General features: G+C 38.6%; 1 protein-coding gene across 1 annotated transcript in view; it reads right to left on the reverse strand.

The window, feature by feature from the left end:
• Nucleotides 1-1,548: 1,548 nt before the first annotated feature.
• The window catches only part of nt5dc1 (5'-nucleotidase domain containing 1), a 71,266-nt gene continuing 58,603 nt past the window's right edge, over nt 1,549-14,211 (reverse strand). The window contains exons 10-12 of the mRNA XM_062437836.1: nt 13,316-13,489; nt 7,770-7,938; nt 1,549-3,521 (exon numbers count right to left, since the gene is read on the reverse strand). Of these exons, the coding sequence (XP_062293820.1) occupies nt 3,409-3,521; nt 7,770-7,938; nt 13,316-13,489 (456 nt within the window). The 3' untranslated portion in view covers nt 1,549-3,408. The remainder of the gene's footprint in view (nt 3,522-7,769; nt 7,939-13,315; nt 13,490-14,211) is intronic.

Genomic DNA, 14,211 nt, shown 5'->3' on the forward strand with positions numbered 1-14,211 from the left:
CACTTTGCATTATACTAGTTAGCTTTAGAATAACTGAATAGAAAAAGTTGTCCCACATTAGTCAATGTCCCACATTACCCTAATCCACCCTAATGGCTGCTTGTGAGCCTCAGTATTTCCCCTCATGTGATTATTATCCCTTTTTTTTTTTTTTTTACATGGAAGCAGTTTTGCCGTGATGAATGGAGTGATGGATAAGTTGCTGTTTCCTTAAAAATGAATCAGAAACTTTGAAAAGTGGAGCACTTGAGTGGATAATGCAGGCTACCTCTGATTCAAGTGAGACTAAAACATATATACAACATTCTTTCTCTTTGGCTTACTGATGTAAAAGTTGAGATTATAAATAATAAAGGCACTTTCTTAATTCAATACTTGTGATGCTACCACAGGCTTACTGACCTCAGTGTTTCAGCGTTCAACACACATGGCCACAACCACCACTGTGTCAATGGAATAACTCTTCCAGACCAACAGTAGAGAAATCTCATCTCGTGTACAGAAAAGTTGATTTTGAAGCGGTTTTAAACGACATCCTGCAAACTAATATTTAAAAAGTATAAAAAATGAGAAGGGATCAGCATGCGTACGGTGGGTGCTGCTGAATCACTACTACATGATTCATTCATACTCAGGGTGTAAACTGGCAATAATGTTGCAACAGAACATGGGTGTGTTCAAATGTGACACACAGTTCTAGCATCTGGTTATGAATGTTACAATATAACTGAGTGGTTGACCTCATGTGCAGGTTAAAAATCTACTTCACTATAAACCAGGGGGGGGGGGTCAAACTCATTTTAGTTCAGGGGGCCACAACAGCCCAGTTTGATCTCAAGTGGGCCAGACCAGTCAAACCATTGCAGAATAACCTATAAATATTATATTATATATAACTTTACTATAATAAACCATCTATTTACTGTACAGAAGCAGCTGATTGACAGCATTTTGCATAATTCTCAATATATGAATGTTTTATATAAATGACCACAATATGAATATGTCAAATATTCCATATATATGCTATATTAATCGTATTGTAATATTGATTGTATTCATACTCAGGGTCAGACAGAAAAATTGGAGTCACTTACATTCACGCTGTTGAATTTCTGTAACGTCTTCAAACAGATGTGAGGGTCAATAAAACAGCTGCACAGGGTAATCCAGAGGCTTCTAACATCAGTGCATGTGTCACAATTGTGGGAGATTTTTAAGGTTTTTTTTAAGAACAGTTAAGTCAGACTCACAGTTGCCAATATGGTCACAAAATGTCAAGTACATTGTTGCTTTTCTTCCCATTTAGATAAACTAATCATTGCCATGACTGAGAGTGAACTAGCTCATGTCTCAGTGACGGCTTCAACACTGTCAACTCATCTCAGTACCAGGTCTTTATATGCTGATGTTTGTCAGTAAAACTCAAAGAAAGAAGAGCATTTGTAAGAAAATTGTAGAACATTTTATTTCATTGACAGTACTTCAACACTTGAACACAGAATTGAACATCTCCCTGTGTTTTTTTTAAGAACTTAAGACCACAAATGAATCCAACATAAGGCAAAAATGTGCATGTCAAATATTCCAGGTCAGATGAGAAAGGAAGAGTACAATCACAACAGGTGTGTATGCATAAAACACTTGCACACACGGCACAAGTAATAATAAGTTACTTAAAAAGACCAAATCTCTTATACGCCGCCTGCTGTCACAATATTCCCTCTTCAGTGAGATGTGGTCATTTTTAAAAGGAACACTGACATTGGAGAAACTCTCTGAGTAGTTGATAGCAGTTTGATCTGTGTGTGTTTATCACGGTTCGGGATGTGTTAAGCTTAGTTTAGCACAAACACTGGAAGCAGAGGGAAGCTGATAGCCTAGCTGTCTTAAATACTGTACAACAACTCCAAAACGTTGATTTGAGTAAAACAGTGGAACACCCCCATGTGAATGGAACAATGTCAATTCTTCAAGGTAGTTTAGGGTTATGCTAGATGGGTCGTGTTCAAACAGATTAGAATTACTTGTAAAAATCTCTTCATCCAAACTAGATCTTTTCTTTTCTTTTTGAAAAGTGACAGCCAAAAATTTGGAGCCAAACCGAAAAAAAGACCTGGATAACATTCCAGAACAACTTTTTAATCAAAGAGAACCAACTGGAAAGGGACCTGAAGACAGTTAGAACCAGTCCAAAATAGAACCAAGGACAACTATACCCAAACCAAAATGTGGTCAAATTGAACCCATTGCTAGCTGATAGAGAGAAATCTGCTGTCTAATAAACCAGAGTGACTCCTGAAGGTGACCAAGTTGTTATCGCTATAAAGGTTTTGGAGTTCTTGTAAATTGTATTTGTCCATTTTATATTGAGATCAAAGCGAACACAAAGATTAATCTGATATCAAAGAGCAAATTTCTCCAAATGTTCCCACCGAACCTTCAGCGTTCCTTAAATATTATGGCACGACTCGTCTATGCACACCGACCAAAATAACCATTCAGACGTCGGTTAAAGCATATATCTCTATCTGGTTACTGCATATGAATGAAGCACAAGTAGTCCACGTTTTTACACAATCACTCAAAGAGCACATGTCACCGTTGCACCAAAATAATACAGAGAACATCTAGCATAGTCGTCATCATCCATTATTATTATTATTATTATTATTATTAAGTGTTTCCCAAAAATGGTGTTTTTTTTAAAACAGCCAACACATAAGACAGCATTGTGCCAAATCTTTGGCGACAACAAACCTGAAGATTGACATCTTCCACAAAACTGACACAGGAGAAACTTTATACCTTGAACCCATGTTAAGGTTACTCAAATGCATACAGGAAAACTATATTTAAAAAAAAAGAAAAAAGAAAGACTTCACAATAACAGTATTATAGGGAAATACTGACACAATGATTCCAAAAGGATCTTAAAGGACAAGCACACCTGTGACAGTTAAACACATCCTTGAGATAATCACATCAGGGTTAAAGAGACGGTCAAATGTTCACTTTATTTTAGAAAATCTTTAAACAACCTACCGTGAGAAATAATAGAGGGGCCTCACATGTAAAACAATAAGAACACTACATTTCCTATTATTACTGTATGCGGAAACACACACACACACACTTATCTTTGTCATATTTCCATTTGTACGGTACACTAAACCACGAAACGACGTTCAAATGTAGGCGTTATTACAGAGAGATACTGTGGCTTACATTCACATGGTTTCTCTGAATGGGTGAGGAGTGTATGCTTCCTGTGCTCCACAGATGGTGGTGGTGGTGGGGGTCAGGTGGGAAACTACAGGCAAAAATGGAGGCACATTCCTCTCCTGAGGCAGAGGGGTAAGGGAGGACTTTTTTTTTTCTCTTTTCTTTTTTTTCCTTTCTTTTTTTTTACGACAGACTCTCGCACCTCTTCAGCAAAGAATCTGGAGGCCTGGGGTAGTAGCCGGTGGTGCAGGGCTTGTCAGGAGAAAACCTTGGGAACTTGTAATCCAGAGGGAGATCTAGAAAAAGAATAAGAGTGAAATCAAACAGGAAAGTCAACTGCTTGTTACCTAGAAAGTGTGAGGGGCTGCACTGCTGCTGCTGCAACAGTAAATGTTAAAGAGCAATGATTCATTATTCAGTGGAAAAGCACACTTTGCTCTGAACAGCAGGTAGTGATCACTGAGTTCAGAGAATGTTGGATTCACACGTTTGATCTTTTGCCGCCAAAGAGACAACTCTGGCGTACAGCGATCGTAAATTACAGGCCTGCAAACTCAAGAGGCATGAAAAAGTTCACAGTTAACCCTAAAACAGAACTTCTGCCTGTGGCATTCCCTGTTTAGACTGTTTCTAATTTTAACATGTAAATGAAGCATTCTGGTGCAGTCTGGGATGATCATAACCTGATGCGCCAGATGGTTTGTTACACTGAACCATCTGAGAAGTTGTCTATGGCAACTGTTTGGTTAAGGGCAGGTACAAATGCTTGGCAGGTGATTGGATGAACCATCTATCTATTCCTGTCTTAACTTCCTTGGCAGTTGAATTCATGATGCTGATTGGTCCGAACCAGTTGGTCAGACACTATCGAATAACTTGAAACATGACAAGATGTCATGTAAAAGATCTTGCGTGATCTTATGGTGTTGCGTATCCAGGTAATGAAGATCATAGAGGGAAAGGATCTATTTGGATCTACACAGCGTGATTCACTTATTTTCAATTTTTAAAATATATTCCTACAGTGGATATCTCGCTAAAGGTCAACAGAAGATGACAATGGAACAACCTCCGCCATCCCATCCACCCTCTAACAATACATACCTGAACTAAACTAGCTCAGAGGATGATTTGTTTGACCATGTCTGAAGGCAAGGTAGGTCCCAAATGTCTACTCCAAGTTATCGTTGAGAAAGAACACCTGGCCAATCATTGCATGGAGCTTTCCCCATCCGTTGTTATCCTGCTTTAAGAATTGAACCAGCAACCTTCTGGTCACAAGCTCACTCCTCTAAACTCTAAGGTGGTTGCATACTACTTTAGACATGCTTGTTGGATGGTGGAAATACCCATTAAACCCCCCCCCCCCCCCCCCCCCCCCGTGCCTTTCCAACAGTTGATATGGGGGTTCCAAAACTGACAAGCCGACATTCACGCCCACATCACGCAGTGATTGGCCAGATGTGCGAAGGTGGGAAAGGAGCCAGGGTTTGAACTTCTCTTGAACTCTCTAGCTCTCCTTTTTCATTCACACTTTCGTCACTTTTTGCATGAAACTGTGTGTTTGGATGTAAGGGTCGACTTACATTAAAAACAAAAGGCACGTGTGTTTTGATGCACATCGAGCTCAGCCAGCTATAAAGGCCCTGAGAAGCTAATCTCTCATGCCTCACGCTAAATTATAAGGTGTGTATTTTACTTTGTGTTGCTGTGGTTGACTAAAACACAACTAAGGTTTGTTCAAGTTTGCAGGTCTGAAACTAGCTGGAGCTACTGAAGTTTCACAACACGATTCCTTATGATACTCTCAGTTTTCAAATAGCAACCTCTAGTTTACAGAACCATACCCTGTGGTTTGGCAAGTTGTAGCCAAAGTTTAAATTTCCAAGTATTATCATCATTTTTATTCCATATCTTCCAGGTAGCCACCTCTACTTTTACACATCATTTCCAAGAACGTTGCTCTTTGACTTAAACCAAACCTTCAGGGAGATGCCACTGGAGTCTGGAATCAGGAAAAACTTTGTGGTACAAGCTCATGTGTGGACAAAGAAACTGTCCCTCATGTCTCAGTAATTAAGGGTTTTAGGGAGTTTCCTGATCGAGGGCTTGCCGGATCCTCTAACAACAGCTTATATCAAAGAGGGTTTCATTTTTGTAATTTTCCCAAAACTGACAACCCTAAGCTCTCTATCGAACTCTCTTTTCTCATCCTCAACACAAACACTGAACCCTTGAAGTCGCCGTCTAACTGCGGTGAGGTTTGTGTGCGGTCAGAAAGCAATCTGTCGACCTGCAGGAAGTTGATAATATCTTTAGTGGCAATTTTGTCAGTTACCAGTTTGTCAGAGGTTTCCTGGCAACCGTTGTAAACTACAGACAGTACACAAAGGTGAAAGCAGAGCGGCAGGAATTGAGGGAAGCGGGGGAAAAAATGGCTTCGGCTGCTGTTTTGACTCGTTGGAATGTGTCTGTGTTGAGATAGTAGGTTTGATGTGGGGACAAAGACTTTTAAATGATCACCACTGGAATGTTTTTTCCGGTTTTCGATTGTTGTATTTTTTTTTAAACCACAGATTTGTTGCGTGTCAGTCATGTCCTGTGAACCATGTGGGTACATTTACACAAATACACTAAACATTTCATCTGTGCCAGCTTTTGTTTTGGGCCTAGATGCTAGTAAGCTGAAGGCACTCAGTGGGTCAATGAGTGAAGAGAGTCAGAACAGCAGTATGGTGAGTATGTGTATGTGCATGTTGTATATGTGTTTATGTGTGACTGTATAGATCAATGTAGATGTGTGTGTATATGTATGGATATGAACCTGTCTTTTCTTCCTCTAGTATGGTTTAGGAGTTGTGAGGTTGTCTATTCACCTTGATGTAAATGACTGATCAATGGTTAGTATTGTTGATTAGCTTTACATTGAATTATTTTATAGTGGGTGTAATGTGCCAAGAGACTACCATGTGTGTCATCCTGAACTAATGAGGGGATGACATTCTTTTCTTTTCTTTATTTTTCTTTTACAATCTTGTCTAAATTTGTTTGGTTTTATATTTATTTTTTCTCTTTCTAGTGTATGTTTTATCCTGTATGCTTTGGGAATATATTGCTACTCTCTTACATGCTCTCTTTTTTCATTCATATTTTTTGTTGTATTGTATTTTTGTATAATATTGTGGGTTTCTATAACTGTATTGTTTTTTTTTTTCTTTGTTAATTGTGGACCCCAAGAAGAGTAGCTGTCACCCAGTGCAAATGTCTAATGGGATTCCTAATAAACTAAACTAAACTAAACATGATCCACACTCTGTTAATATCTGTGTTCTGGCTTCATTAGAGAATAAAAAACACATTGTAAATATCATAATGATTACACTGGAAAAGCATCAAGTGCAACATCTGACATGATGGACCACTGAATTCTTGTAGACTGGGTTTTGGCTTTATTGTGAATTGTTGCTTTCCTACCTGGAAAATAGACCATTTTTTTTTATATAGAGACAGTCAAAAAGTGTCAAAGGGCAAATTAGGTCCAATATTAAATCCCCCTTTAATGCTTCCTCTGGGTAATATTTATTGTGGCTATGGACGACATCTCACTTCATCTTCTGACAATACAGCTTCATCTTCCTATGAAAGCCTTTGAGGTTGAAATACTGCGTTCCCTACAGGAGTTACTCACAAATCATTTTCTATCATTTCTCTCTCACAACAGAGACGTTCTTATTTTTGATAGTCAGCATATTTCTGAGCAGGTATGACCTCATCTGGACTCCATTAATACATATAAACCTGCAGCTGAAAATGTTGATGTACGTCTGTTATAAAAGAGAAACTGACTTGATTCAGTTATATTTGTTATATTTTCTACATACAGTAACATCAGTTTGGTAACTGAAATGACCCTCACTGCTGAATAAAGGAGGAGGAGAAGCACCGGCTTTGAATATTAAAATGATTGCACAACTCTAGAATTTTTATCTCGATAGATAAGGTCTTTCGCAAAAAGTTTTGTGGTGTAACATTCAGTCCTATCATAAATTATAATCACCATATCACTAAACTTCCGTCTTCATTTCATCACATCTTTATGTTCTTTTTTACTTACTGCAGTCAAACAGCTGGAGACTTCACATTTTCACCTCTTTACACTGGCTGCCTTTTCCTTTTTTTTTTTTTTTAAACCTTTAAAGCTCACTTTTAAAGCATTAAATGATCTGACAGCAGTGGCTAAACCTTTCCTGTTAAGGCCCTGAGACTTAAGGATGATCTGCCTGAGCAGATTAGTTTAGCTGTCATCCTAAATGATGTCTTTATTGAGTAGCTTACCTTCATTTAAGTTCAGTCTTTTACGTACAGTAATCATGTCTGACTTCATTGTTTTAAGCCTCTTTTTCTGCTGTAAAGTGCTTCGTATCATTTTAAATGAAAGTGGATTAGAATTATAAATTGGACCTTTTTTTTATAGATTCATTTGCTTTCTAATCTCTCACTGTCTGCACCTTGGTGTAAGGTTTTACCCCCTCCCATCCACATACCTGCTATGTGCTCAACACTGGGGATGGCCATGACGCTGTATTTGTGAATGCAGTGGCTGCACCAGGTCAGCTTCTGGCTCTCCTCGTCCCCTCCTCCACCTCTGTGCACGTCCACGAAGTAGGAGCCCCATTGCTCAGACACATCAGAGGGAGACTTCATGCCCTGCTCCTGTCAGACAGAACACACACACACACACACACACACACACACACACACACACACACACACACACACACACACACACACACACACACACACACACACACACACACACACACACACACACACACACACACACACACACACACACACAAACCACAACTATGTAACTGTGTGTTTAGATTCATTTTCAGACATGTGCAGACCTGATAAAAGGAGTGGGAATTTTGCCATGAGGGATATTCCAGAGACTTTGACCTGAGTTGCTTTAAGGAATATTTTTCAGAGCTGGAGTGAATCATTATTTCAGAGAAATCCCCCTTTTCTCTGTTATCCATAATCACCCATACAACATGAACTCAGTTTGTACACAGACTGAGGAGCAGCTGCTGCTGTCATGAAAACAGGATGTGGTTTTTAATAAGAAGTATGTGATAATAGTGCTTTGCGTAATATCAGCTAATTGTCTTCAGGATGTGTTGTGCAATTTAGACACTGAGACGATTCAAAAAAAAAAGTTGGCTATACTGTTTCTTACCCACACTACGTTATCTGCAGTATTCAGTGCATGCATATTAATTACTGTGGTGTTACTTCCACCAGCATCAGATTGAGTACTTGAGAGAACGCTGATAAAAGAAGGAAATGTAGCAACAGGAAGAGGCGGTCACTAAAAACTTTGATCTCTCCATCGTTGTTGAGATTTCATCTGTGTCAGTTACGCTCGTTCTCATCCGGCTGATTAACACTTGGCTTTGAGCTGATCACATCTGAGCTGATGGAAACATGTTTTTTCAGCCAAGGTAACTCATGTTTTATTCTTGAAACACATTGCTTGGCAAATGCGCCGTTATAATAGCAATCTTCCAAAGTGACAGCGCTCCTGGCTTTTAAAGGGAATAGGAGATATGATTGGTTTGCCATGTGTTACAACCAAAACACACCTATGATTAATGTGGGGACATAAGTTCTACCCTTTTGGACCATGCACCTGGCGCAGTGACCATTTTTCCGCCGTTAAAATAGCAAAAGTGCATATGCGCCACGGTATTCACGCCGTGCTCTATAGATCGTTGAAATGGGGCCTGTAGTATTATGACAGATCTTCATTGACAGCATGCTTAAACATGCAAGGTAACCACAGACGGGGTTTGATAGGTTACTTTGGAAATATAATAGGTTACAGATTACTAGTTACACTATTTAAAATGTAATACATAATATAACTATTTCAATCACTTCATCAAAGTAATGTAACTTATTACATTTGATGACTTTTCTAATGTTCTAACCAATGTTTCCAGCTGTTAGGGTAAATGTTCCCATTAAGCACCAAAATCTAAGTTCAGCTGTTTTTCATGGATACTGACATGATTTATAAGAGAGATCATTTCTTATAAAGAAGATTTATCTCTCATTGTAAAATGTATTTATTAGTTCATGTAGATTTTAGAATATAAAATAAAGATATTTGATGAAAAAAGTCAAAAGTCTGTAATGAGCTTAATTAGTACTGTGACACCATTTAAGTCCATGTGTGTTCCAAATAAACCCACATCATGATTTATTTATTAAATATAAAAACCATTGATTTCAAAAAATTAAAAATAGCAATATATGTATTCAGTAACATGTTAAATATTAAAGTCATTTAAGGTGTGACTTCAGATGTAACCTCCTTTGTAATCATCAACTTTTTCATCAGTAACTGTCATTTAATGACACATTTCTCTCAGTAACTGTAACAGATTACACTTACATTTATTTTGACATTGAATTACGTAATGCAGTTACATGGAACTAGTTACTCCCTAACACTGATCAACACTTTATTTGATCTCATATTTGTGTATATGCATGTATATAGATATGCAGTATATGTTTATATGTATATTAATATATGTGTATGTGTATACATCATTGATATATTAGTATATTAATGTATGTGTATATATTGATGTATATTTATTACACCAGGACCTGAGTTCTGTATTTGGCTCTTTCATGTACACATCTAAACTTAGATAGTGTCAACTTACATGGTCATACTGACACCATACTGACATTGGTATGTGCTACACAAAAGCTTTAAACAGGTTATGTTTTTCTTTAAGGATGTAGTGCAGTTTGAATGGGACTGTAATCTATATTATACATTAACAATACAGGGACTCATGCTAAGTTTATCTGCACCCTGACCCAGATGTTACTATCACATCGCCTCAGCTGTCATCATCTCGCCGCCTAGCAAGCCTCCACAGTTAATAAGGTTGTTGAGGAATGTAAAGGCTCCAGCTGACAAAGTCAACTGGTTCATTCAAATGTAACTGATAGAAAAAAGAAAGGATGAAAGTGAAAAACATGCATGTGAGGATGAGAATTGCCAGAGGGAAGTGTGAGGGTTAGGGTTAGGGTTAGGGTTAGGGCCCATTTTTGGGCAACAGTGTAAGAAATGATTTTTAAACTGATTTTTTCTACTCTCATGTAGGTTCCAGCTGTTACCAGCTTATTAGCTATCCTACCTACAGTAATAGGTTTATTTGAAAGGCCGAGGTGAACATCATTACTACCTCAATTTATGGGGTTACAGGTTACTTGAAACATTCATGACTTGCACATCCAGAGTCCAGAAGGAATGGGTGATGCTTGATCAAAAGAGTTAGCAACTGCATTATTGTAACTGCCATCTTGTTTGAGGTTGTAACATTGTGAGATAAGGATGACACTTAAAACTGAATAAAAAAGTCTAAAAAAAAACCCAAAAAAGAGTTCAAGAATCCAGAACTGCTTCACCTATTTATTATCTACAAACATATACAGTGGACCACCCACAGACTGATGTGATGTGAGTTCATCCCTGTGTAACACATGGCTTTGTTTCCTCCTAAAGCAAAGTTTCCCTAAAATAATTGCTTTGTCTGAAGGCGCCATCATATTTAACCTTTTTATTATTCACATTAGATAAGGTAATCTCTGGTAGTGGAGGTCTGTACAGACTCTAATTCTGACATTTACTCTTGATGCATTTGTATTTGTTGTTGCTGATAAATTCAGCACAATCCATCAGAGTTTTACCTCCAAATAAATTACTTTAAATAATCTTAATTAACAGCTGGTTTATTTACAACCTGCCTGATCGTTTCAGGTTCTCAGCAGTTACTTTAATCTTATTCTAACTGATACTGTGAAAATAAAACTCAACTTGTAATAATCCTTTAAAGCAGAGGAGTACAGTGTCTTCAAGTGTTCATTGTACAACTTTAGGCTATTACTGTATGTAGGAACATACAACTATTGGATTGGTACTCAATACTCATTTAGATGGATGGCATGGTTTAGGGCAGGGGATCACAAGTGGGCCGGACCAGTAAAACCATTGCATAATAACCTAGAACTAATGTATAATATATCTAATACTAGGGGTGTGACGATACACTCAGCTCACGAGACGAGACGAGACGAGATTTGAACTATATTTTTAAGAAAACTTCAATGAGGAAATACATGACTGTTCTTTTATTTAAAATTCACAAAATGGAAATTGAATTGAAATGTTTGAACTAATCATCTTGTAATGAATCACTTTAGTTCTACTTTCTAAATATATAATTATCATATGTAGTATGCAGCACTGTGAAAGGTTTCCCCATATAGATATTTTATAGATGGATCATTTTGGTATTTATGGAAATAACAACCATAAATACAAAAGTTAGATATAGTTACAAATACCAAATATATAAATATATATAATATATACATATAAATAAAATAAAGAATCCAATTATCACAAATTATAACAGATTGTTAATAAAAAAAACACAAATAAAAGTAAATTGCACAAATCCGGTATCACATAAATACACAAGTAGAACAACATATAAATAGTGTTATAATTTGGTAGTGTGACTCATTTGACTTTTTGCATCATTAGGCTTCCATAGCTGCTACTCCTACTTGAGGCTTTCAGTGTAGAGACCTGAGGTTAACTTACCACTGCTCCTCTTCTCTTCTCTTACTTTTGACTGAGATCTTCTCAGCAGGTAGAAGCTGCAACAAGGTTAATGATCCACACGTGACATTATAAAAAGAAGACATGAAGTGCGAATGAGCGATAGAAAACCCAACCTTTTTTTTTGGTGCGCCCCTTAATTATAGCTTCACGAGACTAAATTCACTTCGACGAGAAATATCGCTGCGTTTATAACTTTACTGATAAAAATGTGTCCAAGCCCAGTGAGGAAAAAATTGGCCTTGAAATCCAAATCACATTGCAAGTCAATTATCTCAGGTTGGATGTCCACATCAGTGAGAATAGCAGCATGTTTTATTAAACTGAAAATACTTTTCTGCAATTTTCACACTTTGCATTGTAAATAGCATATGATTAGAGGTATGTAAAAGTCTGTTTGCTTTGATGTTTCAGTACTTACAGACCCAAAATGGACTGCGACTTATACACTTTTTTTCCAAGTCCAAGATAAATTTCCCTAAAGGTAAATGGTAAATGGTAAATGGCCTGTACTTATATAGCGCCTTTCTAGTCTTTTCGACCACTCAAAGCGCTTTACAATACATTTCATTCACCCCATTCACACACATTCATACACTGATGGCAGGAGCTACCACGCAGGGTGCCAACCTGCACATCAGGGGAAGCTAATCATTCATACACATTCATACACCGTTGGCACAGCAACGGGAGCAATTTGGGGTTAAGTGTCTTGCCCAAGGACACATCGACATGTGGACTGGAGGAGCCGGGAATCGAACCGCCAATCTTCCAATTGGTGGACGACCGCTCTACCTCCTGAGCCACAGCAACAATACAATTGTCGTCTCGTTCATATTGCATCGTATCAAGTGGGCCGGATTGGACCCATTGGTGCGCCGGTTCTGGCCCACAGGCTGTGTGTTTGACATCCCTGATTTAGGGTAATTACTTGGTTCTTCATCCTTTTAAGATAGAACACAACATCCTTGGAAAGCTCTTTGTATCTTGGGGAGGTCTATTCCTGGACTTTTTTCACTAAAAAGATGTGCTGATACCTCACTGTGACTGTTAGGATTACAACATCCTGCTGCTTAGTGACGGAGACGGCAGCACTCACAGCATTTCCTTTCATTATTCATTATTAGTGTCTTCACATGCCTGATTACATCATCATTTAAAGAAGTGTAGAAACTTTCCCAGATTGTATTCCAGGAGCTCATACGGACACCAGATCGGAGATGTAGAAGAAGCTTATAGGCCTGTATGGACCCACACACGTAGTTTATATATATGGTGGCAGCAGGCCAGAGGAGAGAGGCTCTAGGGGAGTTGGGGGATGGAGGGTGGAGGTGAATGGCTGCTAAGAGGAAACAGCTGCTTCAGTGAACTCACCTCAAACTTTCCCCTTTTCTCCAGCGGCTCCACTTGGGCCTCGTTGGACTTTGCCGCGTCGCTCTTTTGGACGCCCTCCCCCTCCATTTCCTCCACGATCATCACCGTCTCCCACTTCCCGAAGCTGCTGGCGGGGTAAATGTCCGACCTCATGCTATCTCCGAAATACACCACCTGAAAAGAAAGTGAAGGGGGAGGACAGCTTGTTTATTTTTTAACATAGCTGTACTGAGATTGAACTAAATTCTTCTTCTCTCAACAGCAGGTCAAAGTCAGCAAAGCTGGTGTATGTCTTAAGCCCCTCCCCCCTCCCCCAGGGTGAACTACACCAGACACACGGGTCTGCAAAACTCATCACTACCTCTTTGACCATCATGTGTCTTTTGTCTTCGCCGTCTGGAAAGAAAAGCAAGCTGAGGCAGGCTTTACTGAGCCGCATTCCAAAACTGAAAGTGAACTCGGAGCTTCAGATCCCTTTTCAGCAACCATTTGTCTCTATTCCTCTCAAGTGGGAAAGGAAATGGAGTGAGGGGCGCTGAATGCTGGAGTTTAAAATGACAAGACGCAGAGGTCCGCTGACTGTCTGAACATAAGAAAAAAGGCTTTACGGTCAGCAGAGGCTAAAAATTGAAAAACTAGAGGCCAGTTTGTGGGAATACTGAAAAATAAATGACAGTCGAAAGTTGAAAAGATGTTGTGTCTAGATGTGAGAACAAGGGATCAGCTAATGTGTTGCCTGTTGATTGTATTGTTTTATTACAGCACTAATATTCAAAATGCAGCAGCACGTATTCTAACTGGAAGTAAAAGATATCAACACATCCCTCCCGTTCTTAAATCTTTACACTGGTTGCCCATCAGGGCCAGAATTGATTTCAAAGTCCTCTTCCTGGTTT

This window comes from Scomber scombrus, chromosome 17, assembly GCF_963691925.1.
Source record: "Scomber scombrus chromosome 17, fScoSco1.1, whole genome shotgun sequence".
NCBI lineage: Eukaryota > Metazoa > Chordata > Actinopteri > Scombriformes > Scombridae > Scomber > Scomber scombrus.